General features: G+C 41.6%; 1 protein-coding gene across 2 annotated transcripts in view; it reads right to left on the bottom strand.

Annotated features, from left to right (window-relative positions):
* The window catches only part of ZRANB3 (zinc finger RANBP2-type containing 3), a 427,423-nt gene that overhangs the window by 81,369 nt on the left and 318,573 nt on the right, over positions 1-27,481 (bottom strand). For both annotated transcript variants that reach the window (XM_089683596.1, XM_089683597.1), the window contains one exon: positions 3,619-4,111. In XM_089683596.1, coding sequence (XP_089539722.1) covers positions 3,619-4,111 — 493 coding nt within the window. The remainder of the gene's footprint in view (positions 1-3,618; positions 4,112-27,481) is intronic.

Genomic DNA, 27,481 nt, shown 5'->3' with positions numbered 1-27,481 from the left:
TATATCTATGTTGTGCCTCAAAAGTCCCCATTTTCAGGTCTTTTTTTGGTGGAGATTGGAAAGTGTTGAAGAAAACAAACGTTCTGGACCAGTGGAAACAAGGTAATCCTTAAGGTTAATTTGGGTAATCAGAACAAAACAGTAAAGTCTATGACAGTGCCTGGGTAGGTTCAGGAGAAAAATAATTACAAAACAATTCCAAGCAAAAAGTGAAACAAGCAAATAAAGTGAATCAAGTAAATAAAGGAAAGCAACAACTGAAACAAGTATATAAAGTGAAAAAGTAAATTAAAGGGAAACAAGTAAATAAAGAAGAAAAATGTTGTTTAATAAAAAGCTGACATGTTTCTGAGGTTTCAAAGGTCTTCATCAGAGATTGGAAAGCGCTGAAGAAAACATTCAGGAACAGTGGAGACAAAGTGATCCTTACAGTTAAACTGGGTAATCGGAATAGAAGAGTAAAGTCTGCTCCAATCACTGGTTAGGTTCAGGAAAAAAATTATTAAAAAGCAATTCCAAGCAACAAGATAAACAAGTAACTAAAGTGAAAGAAGAAAAAAAAAGCAACAACTGAAACAAGAGTATAACGTAAAAAAAAGAGTTGAAACAAGTAAACAAAGAAAAAATGTTTGGTAAAATCGGACACGATTCTGAAGTTTTGACGGTACGCCTTCATCAGGGCTGGAGTGTTGAAGAAAACATATTCTGGACACAAAGACTGAAGGATTAACTTGGGTAAAAATTAAGAGAAAACATAAAAAAAAAAGTTTGTTCCAGACCTTGGTTAAGTTCAGGAAAAAGAAATTAAAAAGTAATCTCAAGCAACAGGTGAAACAAGCAAAGTGAAAACATTTCTGAAGGTCCTTCTCCTTTTACCAGAGCTTGGAAAGCCCTGAAGAAAACATATTCTGGACCAAATGAAACAGTGATCATTGGGGTTAAACTGGGTATGGATCAGAGAAAAAAGGAAAGTCTGCTCAAGTCCTTTGTTCAAGAACTATTGGTAAAACTATTTTTCCATTTTTAATGAAGTATGGGAGGGTTATAACCCCTGTCGGGGTTTATTGCCATCTGTGCCCCATTGGGGAGATTACCTTTCATTTCCTGTCCCATAATCAAACAGGAAGTTAGTGAAAATCTTTGCAAATCCTTTTTCAGGAAAAAAGTTATGAAAAAAAATTACTAGCAATAAGTGACACAACTGGCTATAAAACTGGCTTGGCAATTTCTCCATGCACAATAAGGCAAAGTGAGATTCAAGCCAACCTACAATAATTTCCTCTAGGGAGCTGTCAAAGGGAACTTTCCCCTATATCAGGTGTAACATCTAAGCAGGACATCTCCCCGGACTAAGAGATCCAGTTCCTTATACCTTTTTTTTTTTATTTTCAGTATTTGAAAGTTCAAAAGTTAATATGCCTAAGACATGGAACAACAAGGAGCTTGTTATTACCTTTATCAGCTAGAAAACCCTCCAGTGTGCACCCCGCTGAATATGTCTTACAAGTTCACCCTCCTGCCACTTCTGGTCCAGTTAGAATGCCTCAACAGCAAAGCATGCTATACTAGTAACTGGATTCATACTAAGAGTGAAAATAAAGAATTCAATTTACAAAGACAATTTTTTTAATAATGATTATTCATGTGAGCAGCTGGTTGACCTTATTCTCTCATTGGTTGCTAGTATCCTCATGTTTTGTATACTGGAAAAATGATACTATAAAAAAAAAACAAACAAAAAAAACAAGATCTGTGCACTTGTTTCTTACAGCACAGAATAGGTGAAAAGAGGCTGCAGTTACAACCTGGAGAATTTTGAAAAACAAGATTGTTACTCACCATAAAAGCCCCTTCACCGAGTTAATTCACGGCACAGATTTTTTGATTCCTGACCATAGGGTTATATCACCACCTACAGTAGTAGGACACTAGACAGGAGTAGGACACTAAGTAGAAAAGAACTCAGCACCGCCTATGGGCAGTCCTAGCTGGTATAAAACTCCCTTTCTGCTATAGGCAAACCAGTTTGTAACAAAGCCGTGTTTTGGACGATCCAAGGAAAAAAAGGTAAAAAATACTACTTTGGAACCCCAGGCAGAGAAATAAATTGACTATAGCAGAGAGAGGCTTTTATACCAGGTAGGATAGCTCATAGGGAGTGCTGAGCTTATTTCTGCCTAGAGTCCTACTCCTGTAAAATGGCGATATAACCTTATGGTCAAGAATCAAAAGAGCACTGTCCATCAATGAATGTAAGAGAACACATGTTAAACCCAGCTGTATTACAAAAAAAACAGATTAAAATCTAACAAAGGGCTCAACTCAAATATATGCTGGTCAACATAATGCTTCACAGACTAACCTCCCTGGAGGGTAGATTAGGAAACCAGAAGATGGGAAGAGTTTCTGACCTAAGTTAATGTGGTTGTAAATATCAGACAAGAAACTTGCCCAAAGCATATCCCTCTACAGTGTGTACCTGTCTCTAACCAAAGCACCAAGTGTAATTTTTGTCTACTGCCCTTTTAAGCATGAATCATTTCTGACAAGTTTTCCTGACACCAAGAATAAATGGTGACAGGAGAGGGACCTCCAGCAGATTGACAGTCTCAGGTCAGTTCCGTTCCTGTGAGCGGTGTGAAGGAGGGTGTGTCTCTTCCCTCCAATCATCTCTCAGTGATCTCCTCACTGAGCTCTTCAGAGTGTAATTTCAGTTATCCACCTCTTTTTCCTGAACTCTCAGACAAGCTGTATAAATACAGAGAAGAGAAGATTGCAGATAAAAAGATACACTAGATTGCGAAAAGTATTGGGATACCCCTCCAAATCATTGGATTCAAGTGTCCCAATCACCTCCATGGCCACAAGTGTATAAAATCAAGCACCTAGGCATGCAGACTGCTTCTACAAACATTGGTGAAAGAATGGATCGCTCTCAGGAGCTCAGAGAATTCAAGTTTGCTACCGTGATAGGTTGCTACCTATGCAATAAGTCCATCCATGAAATTTCCTTGAACTAAATATTCCATGGTCAACTGTTAGTGGTAATATAACAAAGTGGAAGCAACTGGGAACAGCAACTAGGCCACCAAGTGGTAGTCCATGTAAAATGACAGAGTGGGGTCAGCACATGCTGAAGCGAACAGTACGCAGAAGTCAACAACTGTCTGCAGAGTGAGCAGCTAAAGACCTCCAAACTTCATGTGGCCTTCAGATTAGCACATCAACAGTGCATAGAGAGCTTCATGGAATTGGTTTCCATGGCCGAGCAGCTGCATCCAAGCCTTACATCAGACACAGTGGTGTAAAGCACGCCACCACTGGACTATAGAGCAGTGGAGACGTGTTCTGCGGAGTGATGAATCACGCTTCTCTGTCTGGCAATCTGATGGACGTGTCTGGGTTCAGTGGTAGCCAGAAGGATGGTACTTGACTGACTGCATTGTGCCAAATGTAAAGTTTGGTGGAGGGGGTTTATGGTGTGCAGTTTTTTGCTAAAGATGCTGGCTTATGATACGGGGGGGGGGGGGAGGTAGGTTTGGGGTTATAGTTAAGCAATGCCTGGACATGCCGTTAAAAACCCATAGGTAAACAGTCTTATTGGCCTTTTGTACTCACATTTCTTGCTCCTGGGACTTTCGCAGATCTCACAGTAAGGCAGTAAAGCGTTATTGGTGTAGGTACAACTCTCACAGTTCCAGTGTTTCTCAGAGAGTGGAGGCCTCGGAGGTGTGGACATAGTACCTTCAGAAGAACCACGTGCTTTAGGCGAGGAGAACAAAGCAGAAGGTTTGCCACTCCAGGATTTTCTTTTTCCCATGTGAGGGGTTTTTGGGGTGGATTTGGGAGTCTGTGTACCTGTGGGACGAAAACGCTTGGCTTGTTGTTCAAAATCTTCATCTATAAAGAGTGCATCAACGTCTATCACTTCACTGCTATCTGCTGAGACTTCTGCACCCACATCAGACACTTCCTGCACAGCAGGTTCTTCTTCTTGTTCCTCTTGTAGCTCCGTAGTCTCTGGGTCTTCCTCTGTTCTCTTGCGCTTTTTGTCAGAAGCAGGTTTGGATGAGAAGAAGGTCCGGATGTCATGTTGCTTCTCTTTTTCAAACTATGAAAGAAACAAATTAGTTTATTTGGTGTGTAAATTCACACGCTCCAGTTCTACGCTCTTACTCTACAATTGCACATTCCCATTATATTCTCTAATTAAATGGTTTTCAAACTGTCGCCCTTTACATGCCTGCATCCAGCCCTTGGGGCACTACTCCACCAAATTACACCAATGATAAACCACCAATCCTCCCACTAAAACCACTGATGAGGCCCTATTTCTCCCATCAATACCAACGATGGGGCACTATTCCTCCCATTCAAACCAATGATGGGGCACTATTCCTCCCACTGACACCATCAATGGGGCCCTATCCCTCCAATTAAAACCAATGCTGGTGTACTATTCCTCCCAATGACACGAACAATGGGGCACAATTTCTCCCACTGACACCAACAATGGGGCACCATTTCTCCCACTGACACCAACAATGGGGCACCATTTCTCCCACTGACACCAACAATGGGGCACTATTTCTCCCACTGACACCAACAATGGGGCACCATTTCTCCCACTGACACCAACAATGGGGCACCATTTCTCCCACTGACACCAACAATGGGGCACCATTTATCCCACTGACACCAACAATGGGGCACCATTTATCCCACTGACACCAACAATGGGGCACTATTTCTCCCACTGACACCAACAATGGGGCACTATTTCTCCCACTGACACCAACAATGGGGCACTATTTCGCCCACTGATACCAACAATGGGGCACTATTTCGCCCATTGATACCAACAATGGGGCACTATTTTGCCCACTGATACCAACAATGGGGCACTATTCCTCCCACTGATACCAACAATGGGGTACAATTCCTCCAACTGACACCAATGATAAGACACTACTCCTCCCACCGATACCAACAATGGGGCACCATTCTTCGCATTAAAACCAAAGATGGGGCACTATTCCTCCCACTGACACCATCAATGGGGCACTATTCCTCCCACTGACACCATCAATGGGGTCCTATCCCTTCCATTAAACCAATGATGGTACATGGTTTACACCCAGAGGCCACAGTGTGGCCCACCTAAAGCCTAAAGGACAGTAAAGTTTCGAGACCCCTGCTCTAATTGTACAGCCTCACTATTCCAACGTATATAATTCATATTACTGTTTAACACAGTTTTATGAATTCAAACAATACAGTACACACAACATCTGTACTATGCTTTAAAAAGAGACGATCAAGGATTGTGTATAACAGACATGATTTAAATGAAGAACTGGCTATTGGCTGTCCTTGATAAAATTCTCTAAAATTTTACAATTATAAAACATTATGGCAGATTTTATCTTATCCCCATAAAAAACACTGTATATGAGACTAAATTGCTTCTTTATTATTCCCAGAACAGTTTAGAATTTAAAGACCCTAAATTTCGTCTAAAGGTAGTGAATTGTGCATTTCAGTTAAAATATGTATAGCAATCACACTTTACAATGAAAACCTATGAAGAAAAAAATATATATCTTATAACCTACCCAATTGTATTTTGCGGCATAAAATTCTATAACTAAGGTTGTTGCATAGTTTGAATGTGTTCCACAGATGCCATTCGAAATGTTCTGGCACTGGTTAAAAATTAGCTAAAATATCTGAAAATATCTGAAAATCCCCCAAATAAAACCAAATGTATTTGTTTACATTTGTTAAAAAAAATATATATTTTCTGGTAATTATAAGCTGAAAAATGTGTAAATGGGGAAAACCTGGTCCAAAGAAGTGGAGTTTTTTTTTATTTTGATTAAATTTAAATATAGAGCAATCCGAAATTAGTGATTTTTCTAAATGAATATAGGAATACCTTGTTGCCACAGAAACAGCTGTATTCTTGGAAGAATCTTTGTAGGGGAGTACCGAATCTGGTTAGCTAGGTTAGAAGATATTGGAGCTGAAAGCTCTGGAGCCCATTATCTTTACTTTATGATTAACCATTCACACAAAAGTATGCACACCAGGACTTCCATTTTCCCTTCTGCTTCATACTGTTGTGGGTCAGTGGCTTGCAAGGACATAAAGAAAGTGGGAAATGTACGTTATATGGGTGCTTCTATTCCCAATCACAACCCAACTCCAGCCTAATTTTTGGGCTAGTAGAGTGGGTATGTGTTAACACCTCTATAAAATTTTGTCATTTGTGTTTCCATTGGAGAGACTTCCTCTTATTCCGTATTCTGGAGTCAAATAGACAGCAGCTCACAAGGAAGCACAGGGACAGAGGGGCAAATATCTTCAATGGAGATAGACACAGCAGCAAAATTACTTTTTTGTTTTTTTAGAGCGATAAAGGTGAAGAACCTCTGTAAAGTTATTGTTGAGGTCTGTGCCTTTCTTTACTGGTGTCCGCCATTCTCCTCATATGCCATCCAGGCGTAACACAAAAAAGAGCTGGGGAAATCTTCACAAAGGAGCCAAAGACACAGATAAAAACTCAACAGATGTTCAAACTCTCACCTCTATTTCTAAACTGGATTTGGCCTTTAAAATAAAAAAAAAAATCTTTGGAAAGGTTACATGCTGCTGAAGTGAACTTAATAAATCCCCAGTTCTTGTTGGACAACCCCACAGGTTGAAGACGTGGGGCAGTGCGTAAGACTTTGTCCTTTCTTTTATGTAAAGGAAGAGGAAAAAAAAAAAAAAGATAAAAAATAAAAAATAGTATATCCAGCTGGTTAATGTTAATCAAGCAAGCCATTCTTTTCTAAGTTAACATATAGCAAACGGGTGTCTGAAAATGTTTTTTTTTTTAATACAAATTTTATTATGTTTTGCTTAAATTCCTAATAATAATAAAAAAAAGAAAAAAAGTCCCCAACTACTGTGCTGAAAGACATTTTACATATAAGATGGTCAGCGTAACTAATTCTACCCTCTGTTATAGAACCTTCACAGATATCTTTTCACCCCCTTATTTTTGTTAAAGAAATACACTTACGCAATATAAATTTCACTATTATACAAGGTTTGTAATCTTCTACAATATCAGTGATGTTCATTATTAACATTAAAGACATTAAGGCTACATTCACACCTAAGTATCACAGTTTCAAGCGTCTTTTCAAGCATTGTTGAGGGTTTCTTTGGAATACAATTGCATGTTTTTAAAGATTTTGTTAGGTATTTTTCAACTAGGCATTTGGAATGCTGTTGAAAGAGGGGCAGACAGCTGCTGTTTGAGCAGAAAACGTGCGTCAAAAAGTATGAAATAAAGACATAAACACACTCATGGCGCGCTTTTCAGGCATTTCCATTGAAGTCTATGGGGACAATAAAGCTCAATTCTGCCTAAAAAGTAGCTCATCTACTTTTTTTTGCAGCAACAGGTGTTTTGCTACAAGCAACCCAACAGTCAGATGTGAACAAGAGCTCTTGAAAACAATAGGTTTTTGCTTGTTGAGGCACATGCTACGAACACTGAAGTGTGTCACGAAGGTATAACCTATTTTATGCAGGAAAAAAAAGCATTTTTCTTTTTTTTAGTTGGCAGCTATTGTACACGGTTTACAGACCAAGGTCTTCTATAACATGTACGATCTATTTGACTTCTGTCCTGAAACAATATTGTTTGCAGTGACATTGTACGCCTATTGTACTGCTTATCTAAATGGAGCTCCACCCAAAAGGGGAAGTTCCGCTTTATAAAGACTGGTCCCCCGCTCCCCATTAAGGATTGGCACCTTTGGGGAGCAGGTACCCGAAATTGACAGGTACCCGCTCCCACTTCCGCTGCAAGCTGTCGCAGCCGGGTGCCCACATTGGAAGATGCCGGCGCCTGTAGCACCAGACGGCTGGTGAAAGTGGCTGCATGATGGACACAACGGGATCGTGGGACAGGTGAGTGGCTGTTTTTTTAAAAGTCAGCAGCTACAGCTTTTGTAGCTGCTGACTTATAATTTTTCACAGTGCAACTGGAACTCCGCTTTACATTAAAAAATATATCTTTAAAAAAATCTTCTTTACGCCATCCTGACTAGTAGGATAACTGTACTTTTAGTATGCATTAGCTGTGATGGTGGATGGCCTTTCCAAAGAAATGAATGGGGATACTACTGCACATGCTGGGCCCATTCAGAAGATTTTCACATGAAGGCTGTGACTTCCAGCGGACAGCACAGCAAAGCTCTATAAGAAGCAGATAAAGGTAATTTGTAGGATCAGAGGGAGGGTTAAAGTAGTTGTAAAGGTTTTTTAGATTAATGCATTCTCTGCATAGAGGTAAAAAAAAAACCCTTCCCTGTGCAGCTCCACCCCCAGCCCCCTTTTTTACTTATTAATAAATAATTTGCGCTAGTAAATATATATAAATATATGTAAAGAAATCATCAAATCATAAGTCCAGAAAAATACCACAGAAAAATATAAAAAACTTTTTAGGTGCAAAAAAACTTTTGTGCAAAAAGAGTGTCTCAATATAAAAAAAGTGTCTCAATATAAAAAAATTTCACCAAAAAACCTTGATAATATAATGGCAGATCATCCATAAAAATATCTTCAGAAACGGAAGCTCTCCAACACACCGATCCTCATCGATCGAAATAACAGGACGAAAAACTTTGTAGTTAATCGAAAATCCACTTCTCCAATAGAAAAAGGACCACCTTTAAACGTATCCATGGGGGGAAATGCCAAGCACTCGAGAGAAACAGAAAGACTTCATGGTGCAATATTATAAAAACCAATTCCTTTATTAGATACTCATTGCACTTACTCAAGAGGTGTCCCAGCCGACACCAGCATCAACAGCAATCACATAAACGAGCCTGACTACTCAGCACATGTGCAATAGCTGGCAGTCAAAAACGTAATGACATCACATCAATCAAGCTCCGCCCCCCTTTTTTACTTACCTGAGCCCAATCTTGAACCAGTGCTGTGCACGAGAGCATCGGCTCTCTCCCTCCTAACAGGTTCAGAGACAGGCGCGTGGGCTGTTGGCTCCTGCTTTGGTCAATCACAGTCAGCGAGAAGGGAACGGGGCGGAGCCCTGCAGTGTGTGTGTGTGTGTGTGTGTGTGTTTGTGGTCTCCAGAAGAGAAGGATCAGGGCTGCTCTGTGTAATACCACTGCACAGAGCAGTTAAGTAGAATATGTTTACAATCACTTTAATTAAAGGATAATTGTACTTTTAACATTTATCTTTTAAAACCTGGCTAGCACCCCAAGGTTTAAAGGAGTGCACAGAGCCAAATTAATCATTTTTCAGCATTTATTAGATACCACGCTGCACTTACGCTGAGCTGAGTTGAGCTGAACATTGCAAAGTTTAAGGCTGCATTACCAAACAATTTCAAATGTGACATAGGCTGTACAGGAACAGAGACAACGTGATCGTGGTCATGATCAGGTCCCTTTATCCTAGTTGTTGTGCCTATGTAACTGTGATAAGAATAAGCTCACCCGGCACAGAGAATGGTGCACACGAATCCACGTACTCTGTAAACTGCTGCAGAACATGTTGGTGCTATATGAATTTCTTCAAGAAACAATACATTAGGTGTATCTGGTTTCTCTTGTCTTGCTAATTAATTGCTTTAGGTATAAATTCATGCACCCAGCTACCACTCTATGACCCCCTTACCTATACACTGCTCCTAACATGCATGCACTAGTCAGTGTGACAGATGGCCACCACCATTACACATGAATTATAACTTATCTTGACCTTTGTTGAGCTAATTTACCACGACAGTGTATGATATAAGGCTGCCATTAAGAGATGTTGCTAAGAAAACAAACAAACGGAACACACAATTGATAGTTAAAATGAAGAAAAAAGACCACACTACAGATACTGTGTCAAAAAAAAGAAAAAGTAATTTATTAAGCAGATCGGATATCTCCTCTCCACCATACGTAACTATTAATAAGAGGTAAGCAGCAGTTTCTTCAGAGCTGTAATTAGGAGCCATCATATACTGCCTAACATTCAGCAACATCCTGCTTCCAATCCAACTGCAAACAGAAGATATAAATATGAGCCCATGTTGTGTGAAAGCCTGGAGTGGAATGTCTACGTGTACACCGAATCCTTCTGTGCATAATAAAAAGTGACACGAAGGTATGAGATACGGCATGTATGACATGGCCGGTACAATGGCCAATTATTAGGATCCCTTAGATAGACTCAAAGTAAATTGAGCTCAGGTGTTTCCTGTAAGGGGTGATGTTAATGATACAGCATACAAAGACATTTTATACAATTGTGAGCTTCCAACCTGGTGGCAAAAGATAAGGGAACTTCTTTCCTTTATCATACATCATAGGACATAGAGCAGGCTATAATCATCACTATGTGGGTTATATGCTACCTATAGGTGAATGGACATTGTCCGATGAATCCAACAGGAAGTCCTCCCCTATATAACCCCTCCTATACAGGAAGTACTTCAGTTTTTTTCACCAGTGTCTGTAAGGTTATAGTCACTGATGTGTTGCATGTGCTTCTGGAGCATACTTATAGGTCTCGAACGGTTCAAGGACTAGGATGGGATCCATTCAAAAGTTTGGTAACCAAAATGGATGGTTCTCAAGCCTTGCGGAATAAGGAGAAGAATCCTCGGGGGTTTTGCCTGTAATGAAGCTTTCTGGCACTGAACCCTGCACAGTAGATGGCTGATCAAGGTGCTTACTGGCAGGGTGCAGTACAAGTTCAGGGCAGTGGTCCCCATTTCAGGGAAGACAGTCCTTGAAGATCTGCATGACACAGCCCGCCATGATGGCCGAAGGTTGTTCCCCAGCTAAGGTCAGGGGCCTGCGGTGGTATTAGTAAGTCTGTCTCCTTTTTCTGAAAGAATAAAAAGGAAAAGAAGAGGAACCTTTTTCTGCTATAAGTCTGATGGCTGGCCACCAGGGGGAGCTCACTTATGGGTATTTTTTGGCTGCATGAACTTGCCTGTTGTGTTTAATTTTTGGCCACTAGAGGGAGTGCTCCACTGGCTTTAGGATTCTGTGTGTGCCCAGCCATAGGCTGCGAGCGGGGCGGAGATGCACATGCATGCGATGGAAGAGTGTGGGCATGCGCAGTAGTGGCTGGAAGGGGAACTCGCCATAATGTTATATATAGGGCTTCCTGAGTACACGTGGACTGCTGCCACATGCGATGGGAGCGCACGCATGCGCGGTAGCGGCCAGAAGGGGAACGTCTATATATGGGGCTTCCTGAGCACATGTGGACTGCTGCTGCTGCCAATTCCTGTAAGGTGCCAGGACACAGAACAAACTATACTGAGGGCACTAGAGTACTTCTCTGGAGGGCTGGCCAGTCAGGCAGGAGGGCTGCTTTTGTGCTTCCCCTTTTTATGCATTGAGTATTGTCACAACACGACCTGCATTGCTGTATCTTGGGCTCTGTGGCTTGATTGATGTTTACACAGGCCTAGGGATTACTGGAGGCGTAATATCCTCCAGAAAGCAGAGGGGGGGGGGGGAAGGAACATCAGGAAGGGGCACAAGTGCACCGCCACCAGGATCTGAGAGGCCTAGTCAGAGTTCCGTTGTGTTGACTTCTGAAATCCCAGGGGCACCATGTCAATCTGAGCTGCTGAGTTTGTCCAGTATTGTGGCAACTATTGGTGCATTTGCCTCTATGTACATAACCAAAGACGATCTTGAATCAGCCTTAGCGGGGTTAGAGGACAAGATCGCGGAGATGATTGCATTTGTAAGTCAAGGGGGTAAAAAGCGGGAGAAATCCCCATCTCTTGAACCACCGGTCCTTGAATAGGAGTGGGTGGAACCTGAGGATGAGGAGGCGGTTTAAGAGCTTGAGGAAGGTCAAGTTGTTGAGTCTCTGTCTGAGGTATCAGAGCCTGAACAGAAGCAGGCTGTCTCTGCTTCTCAATCACAGAGGTTATTAGTTCAGGGTCTTACTGATATGGTCCCTTAAGGGTTCAGGCTACCCCCAGGGGAAACCTCTGAGATCACTTACTCTTCTTTGGGCTCAATAAATGCACCACAGAGTACTCAGGCCTTTCTGGTACACCCTCTCCTAGAACAAATTATGTATGCTGACTGGGATCACCAAGACAGGGTTTTTGTCCCACCTAGAAGTTTCTCTCTCCTGTACCCCATGGAGGTGAAATTTGTTAAAAAGTGAAGCCTGAAGTACTTGACACAGCTGTTTATTCCCTAAATAAGTATTTAACATATGTCCAGGTATTGAAGGATCTGGCAGATATGAGGCTAGAATCGCTCGTTAAAGCATTTTTTCTCTGGAAGGGTCTGCCACACAGCCTGCATTGGCTGCTATTGGAGCCATCAGCTAGTCCCAGGGAAATGGGCTTTGCATCCCAAGGTTTACTCGGCAATCTTCCAGCTTTGGGAATGCCTGGATATAGATCTATTGGCATCCAGGTTCAACAGCAAATTGGACAGGTTTGTCTCCAGGACGTGAGACCCGTTTGCAGTAGGAGTGGATGCATTGGTAATACTTTGGGATCAGTTTTTCCTGATCTATGCTTTTCCCCCCAATTCAGCTGCTGAACCACAAATCTCACATTAAACTTGAAAGGAGCAAGTGAGCACATGTGTTTTCTGTTCTCTTGACACAGGCTAGTCACACTTGGTTAATGCTATCTTTGTTCAGTTTTGTGTTTATTCTGACATTCACTTTCTTTGTTTAGTATCCTATATGTTAACAATGGTAACTCTCAAAAAACAGATTGATGTGCTTCTTCAGTTAATAGATAGTCCTGGATGTCAACCAGCCAAGAAGTGAGGCAAGCTCTGAATTGCTGTAGATTCTAATGCACATTGTGAGAAGCTCACAGTGTGCAGTGAAATCGGAGTAAGCAACGTCAATACAGGAGAGGACCCTGTAACACTGTGCAAGACTAAAGAAAAGGCCGGAGGTCAGCTTTAAAGCTCAACTCATGCCAAGTATTCCCGCTAGTTTTAGCTATTCAAGGGTTACAAGGGTATAACAGAAAGGCATGTGCAGGTTAAAAAAAAAAATTGCTGATCTTTCCCCCCATACCAAGGGACTAGGCAAGTCTGACCTAGAATGAACACACACAAACACACACACACACACCTCCAGTTATGCAGTAGAAGCCATGGCAAGGGCAGGCACAGACAACAAATTACTCCCTCTCTCCTCTTTAGTAAATTATCTTATCCACACGTAACAAGTTCTCCAGCTTCAGAATCCAAAACATTGCTAATAGGTTATATTTAGAGATCTAAACGGCTCGGCTACTAGAAACTGCAGAGAACACTTTGTTCAGAGCAGAGATCTTTAATAAAAATTTCATAGAAATTACCCGCGGCTAGATTTATCTATGAAACAAATGTGTTAATGTATTTGTAGAAGCTGCACCCCTTGCTTCCCGGTGACATTTCCGGATTTGGCTGATCATAAGAGAGGCCCTGTATATCACGCGCGCCATCTGCTCCACAAATGTTTATTGTTGTTATTTACCTATCAATCTGTCTCGCCTTCCCCATCACTGGTTGCCATTCCCTATAGTCAGTGGCATTTCATGTAAACGACTAGCAGGAGGCAGGTTCAATGGGAGGTTATTAGCATAAAAAGAAAAAAAGAAAAAAAAAAGTCTTTTTCGAGGAGGATGCCGAAAAACATCAGAAAAGTTATTGCTATGAAAGAGTCATCGGTTTAGACGCGACTTCTCTCTAGTGCCATTTATGAAAATTGAGACAAATTAAAAAAAAAAACATTTAGAAATATATGTGGTTGACCATTATCACCAATCAGATACGTTGCGTCGTTATCCAAAGAACAAATAAGTCACCAAAAGTAACACCAAACTTTTATGTATATTTTCTTTTTTTGCACTATAAGGTACAATTCTATCACAGCTTCAAGAGATACTTCACACTAAAAGGACAACATAAAGTGGTCGTAAACCTCAGACATGAAATATGAACAAAGCATATCCCAATACAGTGTGTCTCAGTTAAGAGCACTAAGTGTCATTTCTGTCTGCTGCCTGCTTCCTCTGCTATCTGCATGAGTCACCTCTGACAAGTTTTCCTGAAACCAAAAGAAAAATGGCAACAGGGAGGGACCTCCAGCACACAGTCTTTCTGAGGTTCCAGACCACAAGAGCATTTTGATTGGCTGCCACAGTGGTTACATGATTGGAAGCCCATCCACTCAATTGCAATGCCTAGCCAGGAACTGTAGGTGACAGTGCAGTCATAGCACTGGGGGATGCGCAATTCAGTGTACTCCCAGAACAAATTACTAAAATAATTGCATTTTCATGTTCTGTGTACTGTGGAAGGCCGGATATAGTGAATGCAGGGTCCAGGGTTTTAGCAACAGTTTAAGGCCACTATCACGCTGCTCTATTTAGAAGTACAGCTGGCAGGAAGAGGTTAAAGAACAACTATAGATAATATAAATTAGTCTGTGAGCTGGTAAGGCTAGATGTGCTTAAAGTTGCGTTAAAGATATATTTCAAATCCATTTATGTCAAATAACTTTACTGGTCAGAATTAAAAATTCACTGCAACTGCAGATCCACAATCTCCACTGCTCTAAGCACACATAATATTATATACCGATATATCTCTATATACACACGCACACATGTATATATACAGTATATACATACACTATATTGCCAAAAGTACTGGGACACCCTTCCAAATCTCATTGGATTCAGGTGTTCCAATCACCTCCATGGTCACAGGTGTATAACATCAAGCACCTAGGCATGCAGACTGCTTCTACAAACATTTGTGAAGAATGGGTCGCTCTCAGGAGCTCAGTGACTCCAAGCGTGGTCCCGTGATAGGTTGCCACCTGTGCAATAAGTCCATCCGTGACATTTCCTGGCTACTAAATATTCCACGACCAACTGTTAGTGGGATTACAACAAAGTGGAAGAAACTGGGAACAGCAGCAACTCAGCCATGAAGTGGTAGGACACGTAAAATGACAGTGCAGGGTCAGCGCATGCTAAAGCGCACAGTGCAGAGAAGTCACCAACTGTCTGCAGACTCAAAAGCTAAGGACCTCCAAACTTCGTGTGGCCCTCAGATTAGCACAACAGTGCGTAGAGAGCTTCATAGAATGGTTTTCCATGGCCGAGGAGCTGCATCCAAGCCTTAGATCACCAAGTGCAATGCAAAGAGTCGGGGATGCAGTGGTGTAAAGCACGCCGCCACTGGACTCTAGGGCAGCGGAGACGTGTTTTCTGGAGTGACCAATCACGCTTCTCTGTCTGGCAATCTGATGGACGTGTCTGGGTTCAGCAGTTGCCAGGAGAACAGTACTTGCCTGATTGCATTGTGCCAAGTGTAAAGTTTGGTGGAGGGGAGATTATGGTGTGGGGTTGGCCCCTTGGCCCCTTAGTTCCAGTGAGGAGAACTCTTAAGGCGCCAGCATAGCAAGACATTTTGGACAATTTCATGCTCCCAACTTTGTGGAAACAGTTTGGGGATGGCCCTTTCCTGCTCCAACATGACTGCGCACCAGTGCACAAAGCAAGGTCCATAAAGACATGGATGAGCGAGTCTGGGGTGGAGGAACTTGACTGGCATGCACCTCAACCCGATAGAACACCTTTGGGATGAATTTGAGCGGAGACTGCGAGCCAGGCCTTCTCGTCCGACATCAGTGCCTGACCTGACAAATGCACTTCTGGAAGAATGGTCAAACATTCCAATGAACACACTCCTAAACCTTGTGAACAGCCTTCCCAGAAGAGTTGAAGCTGTTATAACTGCAAAGGGCGGGGTCAACTCAATATTGAACCCTACGGAATAAGACTGGGATGCCATTAAAGTTCATGTGCGTGTAAAGGCAGGCCAACCAATACTTTTGACAATATAGTCAATATACACACATACACATTATTTAAATGAAGACCAAAAAAAATTCAGTTTTTTCATTATCTTCTTGGAGTTAAGAAAAAACACTCAATGAGGGTTATTTACTAAACCTGGACAGAGCAAAATCTGGTGCAATTCTGCATAGAAACCAATCAGCTTCCAGGTTGTATTGCCGAAGCTGACTGGCTACCATGCACAGCTGCACCAGATCCTGAGTGGTCCAGTTTTAGTAAATCTCCCCTAAAGTATTAAACCAATCTGATCTTCAGTCAGTTGTGCCCTGACCTAGCAGATTTTTTGAACCCTTATTAGATGACTGTGTGCTGCCCAAAGTCCCACTTGGAATTGAAGAGGACAAGGCCTAATACCAGGGAACACTTAACATTCATTTTTTTAGCTGCAGTGCCCTTCAGAAAATAAAAACACCAACCATAGAGATATATTGACTGGGACAGAGAACTGAGCAGAGTGAATTCTAGAGTGATTAATTTTCCCTAACATGTTTACTTGTTTGTCTAGAAAGTGGTTTTACCTCTGGAAGATTTGCCTATTTCTGCTGGTCTATTCAATGCTGCCAATCTCCTGCAACCTTTTTGCTGCCATATCCTGACTGCAAACACTCTAGCGGTATCTGCATGGCATTTCTTAGGTGGGTTTCTTGATGGTGACAACAATGGAACATGGATGCAAAATGTATGCTGAAATCTGTATTGGCTCGCTTTAGAGAGGATTTGACAGGTGGTGAGGAGGCAATATGTTGCCTCTTTAGAGCTTGTTTTAATCCTCAAAATGCTGATCCACCGCACTGCACACAGTTGCAGAAGGGTTGTAGCACGGTCCCATTCATTCGAATAAGTGTCGTTCGGCAGCAGAACCACCTACCACGAATGTGGTAGATTTAATTTTATTCCACGCTTGTGCCACAGCCGTGAATCAAATGCCTGCATTTACTACCCCCAAGGCCCTATATAAGATGTACTTCCTGAATACGATCTATTGGTCGAAACGTGTCGAGAGCTTATGACGCAACTTCCACTGACTTCACTTCCGGTATTTGGAACGCACGCTGGAACGCATCGGCCATCTTAACTCGCATTCATAATACACAAAGCTGAATACACCTCGTGCCAGGAAAGGCACTTTTTTGTGAGTGGCATTTCTATTGTTTGATCTCATATTAAAGTTTTATACAGTTTTACACTATGGGATGTCTGGTTTTGTTTTGATTTATGCTGAAAATATGAAATACTGCCTGTGGAGGAGAGGAGTTGCCTAACATTGATGCAGATCTATTGGAAAGTTATTGGTTACCACCAGCAATCATGGTTATAAGGGCAAAGGAATATTGGCCATCAGGACCGGATTGCAAACTGGGATAGTCCCAAAAAGCGAATGTGACTTATCTAGAGATAGGTGGTCATGAAATGACGGTGAGTTTACATCTATGTGGGGCACCAGTGTGAACACAGTGAAGCACTTGTCATTTCAGTATGGAGTATCACCATTAAAGATACAGCACCATTGCACCAATTATTCACATGTTGGGACTGAATATTAATATTTTATTTGTATTTTACTCAGTGTTATCACTTTAAAGATTGCAAAGTTTATTTTGTCAATTTGTGACCTTAGTGCGGTCCATTTTTGAAATATATAAGATTTTGTGTTTAGAAATTCTCATTTAGGACTGCTGTTTATAGGTATCTTATATATAGTTAATTTTTTCACATATATATTAATTTTTTTCCTAAGCGCAACAGCACCCCTTTTTTTCTTTCAGAGGTAGAACGACTCACAGCTCAGTATCAGTTTTGTATTAAGCAAAGAATAACACAAAGAGGGATCCCTGCATCCTGTGATGTACTCCAAGAAAAGCATTTTATAGGGAAACCAAACTTTCTACCTTCTAATTTTACTTCACAGGGCATGTCATATTCATGACAACTTGGGATATTCAAAGCTTTTAGCATGAGGGGAGGGCTGTACAGCAAAAAGGTCAACACACTTAAACCCATAAATAGATTAGAGCAAAGCCCATTACAAAGCCACCTACAAGACCTTTCGCCCAAAGCTGGTACCCACACAGGTGTGAATATCTACTTTGTTGAGAAGACCAGGTAGTAGCCTTACAAACAAACTTGAACAACAGAAGCTTGATGCTGAATTACCCAGGAAGCACTGACACTCCTGGTGGAATAGGCCATGACCAAGAAAGGAGTAATCTTGCTTTCGATGCCACACACCTGAGAAATAAGCTGACGAATCCACCTAAAAATAGTGGCTGGAGTAGCAGCTTTACCCTTGTGCGGAACATTCAGGTAGAACATGGACTCAGACTGTCAAAACGAAGCTGTAAATTCCAGACTGGTGTGAACAGCGCGTACAACATCCAAAAAGTGCAGCACCTTCTGCCTTCTGGACAAAAGCCTCAGAACTACCTTATCCTGGTCAGGACCAGGAAAGGTACCTTGAGAAAAACAGTATTCAACTCCAAAACCTTGTAAGATGAAGTAATTGCATCCAGACAACCATGTACGTAAGGAAAAACAAGGGAATCACTCAGAGAGGCTCAAAAGGAGAAATCTGAAAAACAGGCAAGACCAAATTAAGGTCCCATAGAGACAAAGAGGGCTTCACAAGAGTTGCAATCCATGCAGCACCCTGAATAAAAGCTTTTAACAGGGAATGATATGCAATAAGTCTTAAACCGAACAGCCAATCTGCCCCTTGATGATACTGGCTGATCTGCCCATGGCTCAACTACCAAAGGATTTACAATGTTCATATACAATGTTCTTCGTGGCCAAGCAGGGGCAATTAGGATCAATGGAATGTCCTACACCTGTATTCTGTGCAACAGGCGAGAAAGAAGCTGTGGTGAAGAGGAGGTATATAGATCAGGAAAAAAAGATTTCAAGGCATCCACTACAAGTGCCCATGGATCCCTGGTCCAGACACAAACCTCTCCAGTTTCTTGTTGAATCTGGATGCCATGAGATCCATATCTGTATCCCCCATTGCACACAAATCTCTACTAACACCTCTGAGTAAAGGGCCCCTACTGCTGGGCTGTAATAGCTGGGATTCTATGATCACGTGTTACTAAGCCAGGGGAGCAAACAAAATGGTAGACATGCATGATGACCTCATCGCTCCGCACCAGTTTAGCCCCTTTGAACACTGCTAGTGTGGGTGTATCAGTCCAGATGCAGAAATCAGCCTGCACTGCCCCAGATGCAAACAAAATTATTTTATGGGAGAATGCCAAACAATTGACATACAGCGGTACTCCCCATTCTATACTGAAGGTCAGAAGGCTAAATCTTCAACCCACACGGTGGGTTTGCACTGAAGGGACAGGGATTTGATCCCCCCCACAGGAGGTCACTGCCCTGAAAATGTAAAGATCTCTGCCAGCAAGATCCCCAGATACACAGTACCTGGAGAATTGCTGTCCAGAGGTTTCCGCACTAACTAACATTACAGGCCGTCCCTGCTGGGGTCCAGATACAGTCCCTCTTAGCTTTCTGACCATAGGTAACCAAATGGATGATGAAGTCTTTCCCTATCCCAGCATAATAAGTTAAAAATAGGGAACTAAGCGTCCGAAAGGAGATCTTCAGAGAGACATATGCAGTTACATCCATCACCTAAGGACACTAGCTAAAACTGGAGTTTAGTTGAGTGACAACTAGCCAGTGTCCATTGACTTGAGGAGTTATGCCTGGGCAGGAAATTCCTGCCATTTCAGCCAGTGTCCATTGACCTGAAGGTGGTAGCATAACCCAAATAGTCATGAATATAATTTGCTCTGTGATGTGTGATAATGAATAATCCTTTTCTGCAGGAAGCCCTGAACAGGATGTTGGTCCAAAAATGGCAGCACCCTGGATTCAAAGATTCTGTAACGAATGGACAGATGAACAGCAATGCTAAGCCGCCAGCCAGAGCCAAGTTTTTATGATGGTAGTAGGTTTTTTTATCCTCCTTTTATAATTACATGCAGGTGTGAGTTCAGTCATTCATTCTAAGCTAAGATAATTTTTTCCATTTCTTTGTAAGGGTAAAATCCAAACAATAAATGGAAAAAGGAATTTTCTCTACTACGAAATGACAAAAGCTTATCTGACCTATAAAAGAAGCAGCACAATCGCATGTATGGTGACAGGTCCAACTTAATGAAGTCGTATCACCAGCAGATCACACAATGGCTTGTTGACAGAACATGAAATATTTACATTCATTCCAGATTGATATCTGCCGCTTCGCCTGCTGCTTTCCCCAACCCCCTTGATGCACATAGTCGTTTCTCAAATTTCTGCCATTCCGTAAACGGTGAGGCTTTGTAGTTCTGAGAAACATGGACAAAAAAATACAACCAGCTCAGTGACTTGTATTCGGAGTCTGCCGGCAGTACTAAATTTATTACTATCACACTTGGCAAACCCCGTTGCTGTGTTTGTTGTTTCAGTCAATTACCATCATGTCCAAATAAAACATGTAACATACATTTTCTTAATTGCCAGCAAGCTGGCTATTTAGGAACTCTACGGGCACATGCTGGTGGCAAGTGCTTGCGTTGCTTTTTTTTTTTTTCTTTCACTTTGCTGCAAGCGACAGCGCTGCTATGTGACTTGGCTTCAGGACCATGGACAGCAGATCCACACACAATGGTGGCTGTCTGGTACATTAAGGAGCTCTCGGTTTTCAATTTCAGTTTCTGCAGGGGGAACAGACTTCAGTAAGCAGCACAAAGTGAGAGGGACCAGGACAGGTGCCCAAAACTAAATATGTCAGCAGCAAAATATGCTCCCACTGCAGTCATCCTCACACACACCATTTCCTTTCCAAAGGCATACAATGCTCTTTAAATATTACAGTTGTGCCATGCTTCTCAAGCACAGAAATAGCCAACTGATTTAATTGGGTCTTCTATAGTGCCTTTCTCACCCAGCATAGCCTGGGGCACTTCAGCTGAGCTGCTAATGAGAGCCAGCCATCATGCAATGCCCTGGAAGCACCAGGGGGTCAGTCACTACTGCAAGAGTCGTGCGGGAGGTGGCGACAGTAAATGCTTGTATGTAGGTTAGCGCAGGGACAAGAGCGTGCTTTATGCTTATCTTGCAAACGTAATTTAAGACCAGAAATAAAAAAAATATGCATCGGCTCTAAAAATGTTATGTTTATTTGCCAAATTAAAAAAAAAAAAGAATAAAAAAAAAGAAAAAACACCATCTGTATCCTTTGATTGTGAAGGGCTTTTTAAACGTCCTTTTGAAGCAATTTTTGCAGCCATCCACCTCCTCCTACACACTTAGCTACTGTGATAATCGAACAATTACAGCTTTAGGCTGCACTGTAAAACTATAAAAATAACGTGTAAAAATAAAAGGTGTTGCAAGCAGCAGCAAGCCATAACAAAAAGACAGGTAGTCACAGGTCACAGCACTGAAGCAGAAATGTAAAGAAGCAATGAAAACACTGTTTTAAAAAAAAAAAATGTAAGAAAATAAAGTGTGTGAGTGAGTACGTGTGTATATATATATATATATATATAAAAGCTTAAAAGTGGTATAAAAAATCAAATATATTGTAGCTTATCAGTCCATAGATGTGGTTGCTACATTATTTTTCTTCCCCCCCCCCCCCTGTTTTCACTTGGTGATCTGGCCAGTAACACACCTCCTGTATTAAGAGTGCTCCCACTCTGTATGAAGGAGCACAGGGGGCACATTAGGACAGCAGCATTATCAATCTAGAAGGAGGGGAATGTTAGATGTACTAGTAGATTAAGATACACTAACAAAATAGAAGCCAAACTCCAGCTAAAACTTTTTAAGCTGTTACAGAAAACAGTTTTTTTTTCTCATTTCTGCATAAAGGTTTTACATAAATAAAAGCGGATCATTGTAAGCACCCCTGCCAGTGTTTGTCTCATCCCTGTAACTGATAAATTTGCTTGTTCTTTTGAAAAACTACAGACTTACTGGCTGGATACCAAGATGAAAATAGAAGATAGCAAGTCTAACAGTAGAAAACAAATGCAACCATCACATTTAAGAATTGGGAAGTCACAACATAATAAATGTTTGCTTTTTGGTTTAATACAGCTTTAAAGATACAGTTCAAGATTTTGTATTAAAGTGGTTGTAAAACCTTACATATACCCAGTGAAGTGACTGGCCTCAGGTGATACACAGAGATGAAACAAATCCTCCTACATAAGTTGTACCTGTTTATCTGTAGTATTCTCTTCTCTACATCCATTTAAGGTGCTGAATTTATAAAGCTTGTCTGAAAGCTTAAAAAAGGGGGCAGAGAACTGAAATTACATACTGCAAAACTGAGTGAAGAGAGCTCTGGGAGCAGATGGGAGGGAATTGACACCCCACCACTCCACACGGCTCACAGGAACAGAGCTGAGGCTGTCAATCTGCTGGAGCTCCCTCCCCTTTCACCATTTTTCTGTTCGTGTCAGGAAAACGAGTCAGCAGTTATTCATGCTGATAGCAGAGGAATAAAGCAAAAGACAGAAATGACACTTAGTGCTTTGGATTGAGACAAGTACACACTATAGAGAGATTTACTGTGTTCATATTTTATGTCTGAGGTTTACAACCACTTTAATATATAACTTCATTGTTTGGCGGTTTCTTGATATCTGCCTAGAGTTCAGCTGTAAGTAAGACATCACAAATCAGCGGCTGATTGAAGCCGCCGGTGCCTACTCAAAGCTGAAATATCAATTATGACTTATTGTGGCAGCTTCAGCACACCAGTATTATTTGAAAACAACATGGTACAAGCTCAAATTCACCACTAATGCTAAGATATACTGAACAATAACACAGATCAAGCCAGCCCCTCTGGATCTGCTATGCTGAGAAGCACTCAGGAAGCCTATGGAAGTAATCTATTACACCAACACACACTGCTGCCTATACCATGAATATGTTCTTGACAGCTTGACTTACAACCATCAGAATGTAAAAAATAATACTTTGCCCGTGTAACAATCCCTGTACATTCAGTGAAAGAGAGTGAATTATTACTTCCTTCTCGGGGAAATAACAGTACAATTATACAGAGCTCCATGGCAAGTGCAGAATAAATACATGATAATCCATTTTAATAGACAGACTCCGCTCCTGCCAGCCCTCCACTTTTATGAACATGAGCTGCATTGTGCCAGCCTTATGGTCACAGCACATTCTCACAACTCCATACTAATACGTTTCATAATACAGCATTATTCTTGTGAAGGGAATTTATGGAAATCATATTTAAAGGTCTGTACTCACCATGGACAGGTGCTTCGTTTAAAGGAGACTTGACACAAGAAAAATTAGAGAGATGCCACTGCTGACCAACCCCTGGGCTGTGGTTCAAAAAGCACAGAAATGGCATTTTCAGAAGGCAGCTGATGTATTTCTTTCAAAAAAAAGGATATGTCCACCTTTTGAACATGTTACACCTGTATGGAAGTAGTTAGCACTTCCACCTGGTAGCTCTAGGGTCATCGGTTCAAATCCCAACCATGGCACCATCTGCCTGGAGTCTGCATGTTCTCCCTGTGCATTCGTGGGTGTCCTTCGGGTACTCTGGTTTCCTCCCACACTCCAAAGACATGCTGGTAGGTTAACTAGCTCCTGTCTTAATTGGCCCTTGTATGTGTATGTACAGTTAGGTCCGTATATATTTGGACACAGGCACAATTTTAGATTTTTTTCAGGTATTTACTAAAACATATTCAAGCTATAGTTATATAATGGATATGGGCTGAAAGTGCACACTATCAGGTTTAATTTGAGGGTATGTACATCCAAATTGGAGGAAGGGTTTAGGACTTACAGCTCTTAAGAGTAGCCATCCTCCCTTTTTTAAGGGACCAAAAGTATTTGGATAATTGAATCAAAAACTGTTTCATGGCCAGGTGTGGGCTACTCAATTATTTCTTAATCAATTAAGCAGGTAAAAGATCTGGAGTTGATTATCTGTGTGGCATTTGGAATTTATTGCTGTGAACTTACATCATGCATTCAAAGGAACTGTCCATACAAGTGAAACAGACCATTGTAAGGCTTAAAAATGAAACAAATCCATCAGAGAGATTGCAGCAACATTAGGAGTGGCCAAATCAACGGTTTGGTACATTTTGAGGAAAGAAGAATGCACTGGTGAGCTCAGCAACATAAAAAGGCATACACATCTATGGAAGACAATAGTGGTGGATGATGGATGAGGATCCTCTCTATGGTAAAGAAAAACCTATTAACAACATCCAGACAAGTGAAGGACACTCTCCAGGAGGTGGGCGTATCATTGTCAAAGTCTACAATCAAGAGAAGACTTCACGAGAACAAATACAGAGGGTTCACCACAAGATGCAAACCATTCATAAGCCTGAAGAATAGAAAAGCCAGATTAGACTGCCAAAAACATCTAAAAAAAACCCAGACCAGTTCTGGAAAAGCATTCTTTGGACAGATGAAATGTAGATTAATTTGTACCAGAATGACGGGGAAAAAAAGTGTGAAGAAGGCTTGGAACAGCTCATGATCCAAAGCACACAATGTCATCTGTAAAACATGGTGGAGGCAGTTTGATGGCATGGGCATGCATGGCTTCCAGTGGCACTGGGTCATTAGTGTTTATTGATGATGTGACTGAAGACAGAAGCAGCCGGATGAATTCTGCAGTGTTTAGAAATATACTGTGAGCCCAGATTCAGCCAAATGGAGCAAAGTTGATTGGACGGCGCTTCACAGTACAGATGGATAATGATCCAAAACACACTACAAAAGCAACCCAGGAGCTTTTGAAGGAAAAGAAGTGGAATATTCTACAATGGCCGAGTCAATCACCTGATCTCAATCCAATTGAGCATTCATTTCACTTGCTGAAGGCTAAACTAAAGGCAGAAAGACCCAGAAACAAAGAACAATCGAAGACAGCTGCAGTTAGAGCCTGGCAAAGCATCAGGAAGGAGAAAACCCAGTCTTTGGTAATGTCCATGGGTTCCAGACTTCAGGCAGTCATTGCCAGTAAAGGATTCTCAACAAAATATTAAAAGTGAACATTTTATTTATGATTATATTCATTTGTCCAATTACATTTGGTCCCTTGAAAAAGGGGGGATGGCTACTCTTAAGAGCTGTAATTCCTAAACCCTTCCAATTGATAAGGAAATTGATGATGTACATTCAAAGTTACTTCCATTAAATAATCATCCCAAATTTGTTCAATTTGAAAGTGATCTTAAAACCCACATAGAACAACACACCAAAGAAATTTTAATTGGCAGGAAGAGAAAAGTTCATAGGGATAAACTAGCATTTCGTGATCATAAAGCTTATCAATGGCATTCAAACCCTAGGACTGGTAGAAAGAAAACTATGTATGGAAATTTTGATGATGCTCACTCTGATTCCTCTTTGGCCTCATCTAATTTTTCTAATGTTTCACAGAATACAAACAGGTTCAAAAAATCCCGTAAAGGGAAAAGAAGTCCTCCTGGCGATAGGCTGGTCGAACAATCATCCAAGAAACGCACTACGGATCAAGCGTCTTTCAATGTTCCAAATAGGGACTTCACCGGGGCAGGTGGTAATGTAAGTGGTGATGATTTCATTGCTACTCCATCTACTTTACACTTACTTAAAAATACTTACCATTCAGCCCCACATAGTCCAGGGAATACCTCATATGTACCCAAGGAAGGTTTTTTTGGGAACAAAATCTCCCTGATCCGCTGCCTTTAGAGAGAGCGAGTTGGGAATCTTCTCCCCACAATTGCTGCAATTTACAAAAAATCACAGCTGTGTGGGGCTCCAGCAACGTCATTCATTCACAGAGTTCTGTGAATCTGAAACTACAACAACCATCAGCCTTTTTCAGTTGCAGGCATGTAGTTTTCAATGAACTAGCAAAGCTGCTGAGCACTTTAGGTAGTTCATTGATGGTTCCTGTCATTGTGTAACTGCCTGAATGAGGTACGAGCAGACAGATACACTGACAGTCTGCAGGAGCCTTGCATTGCACCCACGATCATCAGGCTTTGTAGGAGATGCAAAAGATGTGCATTCATTTCTTTGTTTTCAAAGGTGACCGTGAACTTTAATGCACAGAATGCAAAATAAAAAAAAATGTAGGCTTTAGTACCAGTTTAAAGCAGAACTCCAATATTAATAAATAACCCACAAAAATTAACACAAAGAGAAAAAAAAAAAAGGGAGTTTTTGCACATCTGCCAGTAGATGTTCTGCTGGCTTGAATGACACACAGCGTGATTGAACCCATTTTTTCTGAGCCCAGGTTATCCTAGATACACTTTCCAGGGTAACAAAATGGATTAATGGTTAGCACTTATTGCCTTGCAGCACTGCGGTCTTTGATTTGAATCCTGGTCAGGACACCATCTGCATGAGGTTTGCATGCTCTCCTGTGCTTTCACGGGTTTCCTCTTAGTAGGTTAATCGACTCCTCTCTAAAAATGGCCCTAGTATAATATTCTACTAAGTGTTACCAAGAGCATGTAAAGCACTTTGTGTCTCCAAGGAAAAAAGCGCTATAGGAAGATAAATTATTAATAATTACAGTAATCACAGCCTGGGATTACTGTACTATGGCATTCACACATCACTAAGTAAGCACAGAAAAAGTAACAGGGGGTGTCATTCCTGCTGGAGCATATGTACACATCCAGTAACTGAAGCTAAATGAGGGGAGGTAAAAAAGTGATTCAACCACCAGTGTGAACAGGCCCTTAAAGTGAATTTAAAGCATTCAATTAAAAAAAAAATTTAAATAAAAAGATGTACTTATCTACTCTGTGCAATGGTATTGCACAGAGCGGTCCCTTACCTCCTCTACTGGAGACCCCCGTCTGTGTTCTCTGCTCCTTTTTCCTGCAAATGCCCCCATAGCAAGCTGTATGCTAAGGGGACACCAGTGCATGTGCGTTCCTGAGCTGGGCTTTGCACGTCAGACATACACAGCGTTGTTCAGCCCCCCCCTCCCTGCTCACAGGGCTTGACTGACAGCAGTAGGAGCCTGTAAGTCTCCTGCAAGACTAGGAAGTGAAGGGAGAAAACCTGCAGCTGGGACTGGATGACTGACGGGGAGGTGGGCAGTTAGTGAGTTTTCTTTTACCTTGCAGGGAATGCATTAACATGATTGTAAACACTTGGGTTTCTTTTTTATTTTTTTTAAATAATGTTATACATACTGGTTCTGTGCAGTTGTTTTGCACAGAGCAACTCAGTTCCAGTCCCCTGCCAGTGCTCCTGGCCCCTCCTTCCTGACAACTGCCTCCACAGCAAGCAGCTTGTTATGGGAGCACCCAGGCAGGCTCCCTCCCAAGCCCCTGCTCTGTGTCTCCATTCACACAAACGTGGCTTGGCCCCGTCCTGCTTTCTCCTCCTTCGCTCACTAGCTGTGATTGACAGTAGCAGGAGCCAATGGCTCCTGCTATTGTCTCAGCCAATGAGGACGGAGAGACTAGGCACAGCCAAGGCTCTCGTGCACATCCCTGGATCGAAATCTGGTAG

The sequence above is a fragment of the Staurois parvus genome, unplaced genomic scaffold (assembly GCF_062004578.1).
Source record: "Staurois parvus isolate SC_StPar_1 unplaced genomic scaffold, SC_StPar_1.0 ptg000315l, whole genome shotgun sequence".
NCBI classification, from domain to species: Eukaryota; Metazoa; Chordata; class Amphibia; order Anura; family Ranidae; genus Staurois; species Staurois parvus.
Note: the sequence above shows the minus strand (reverse complement) of the source record. Positions and strands in the feature narration are given on the sequence as shown.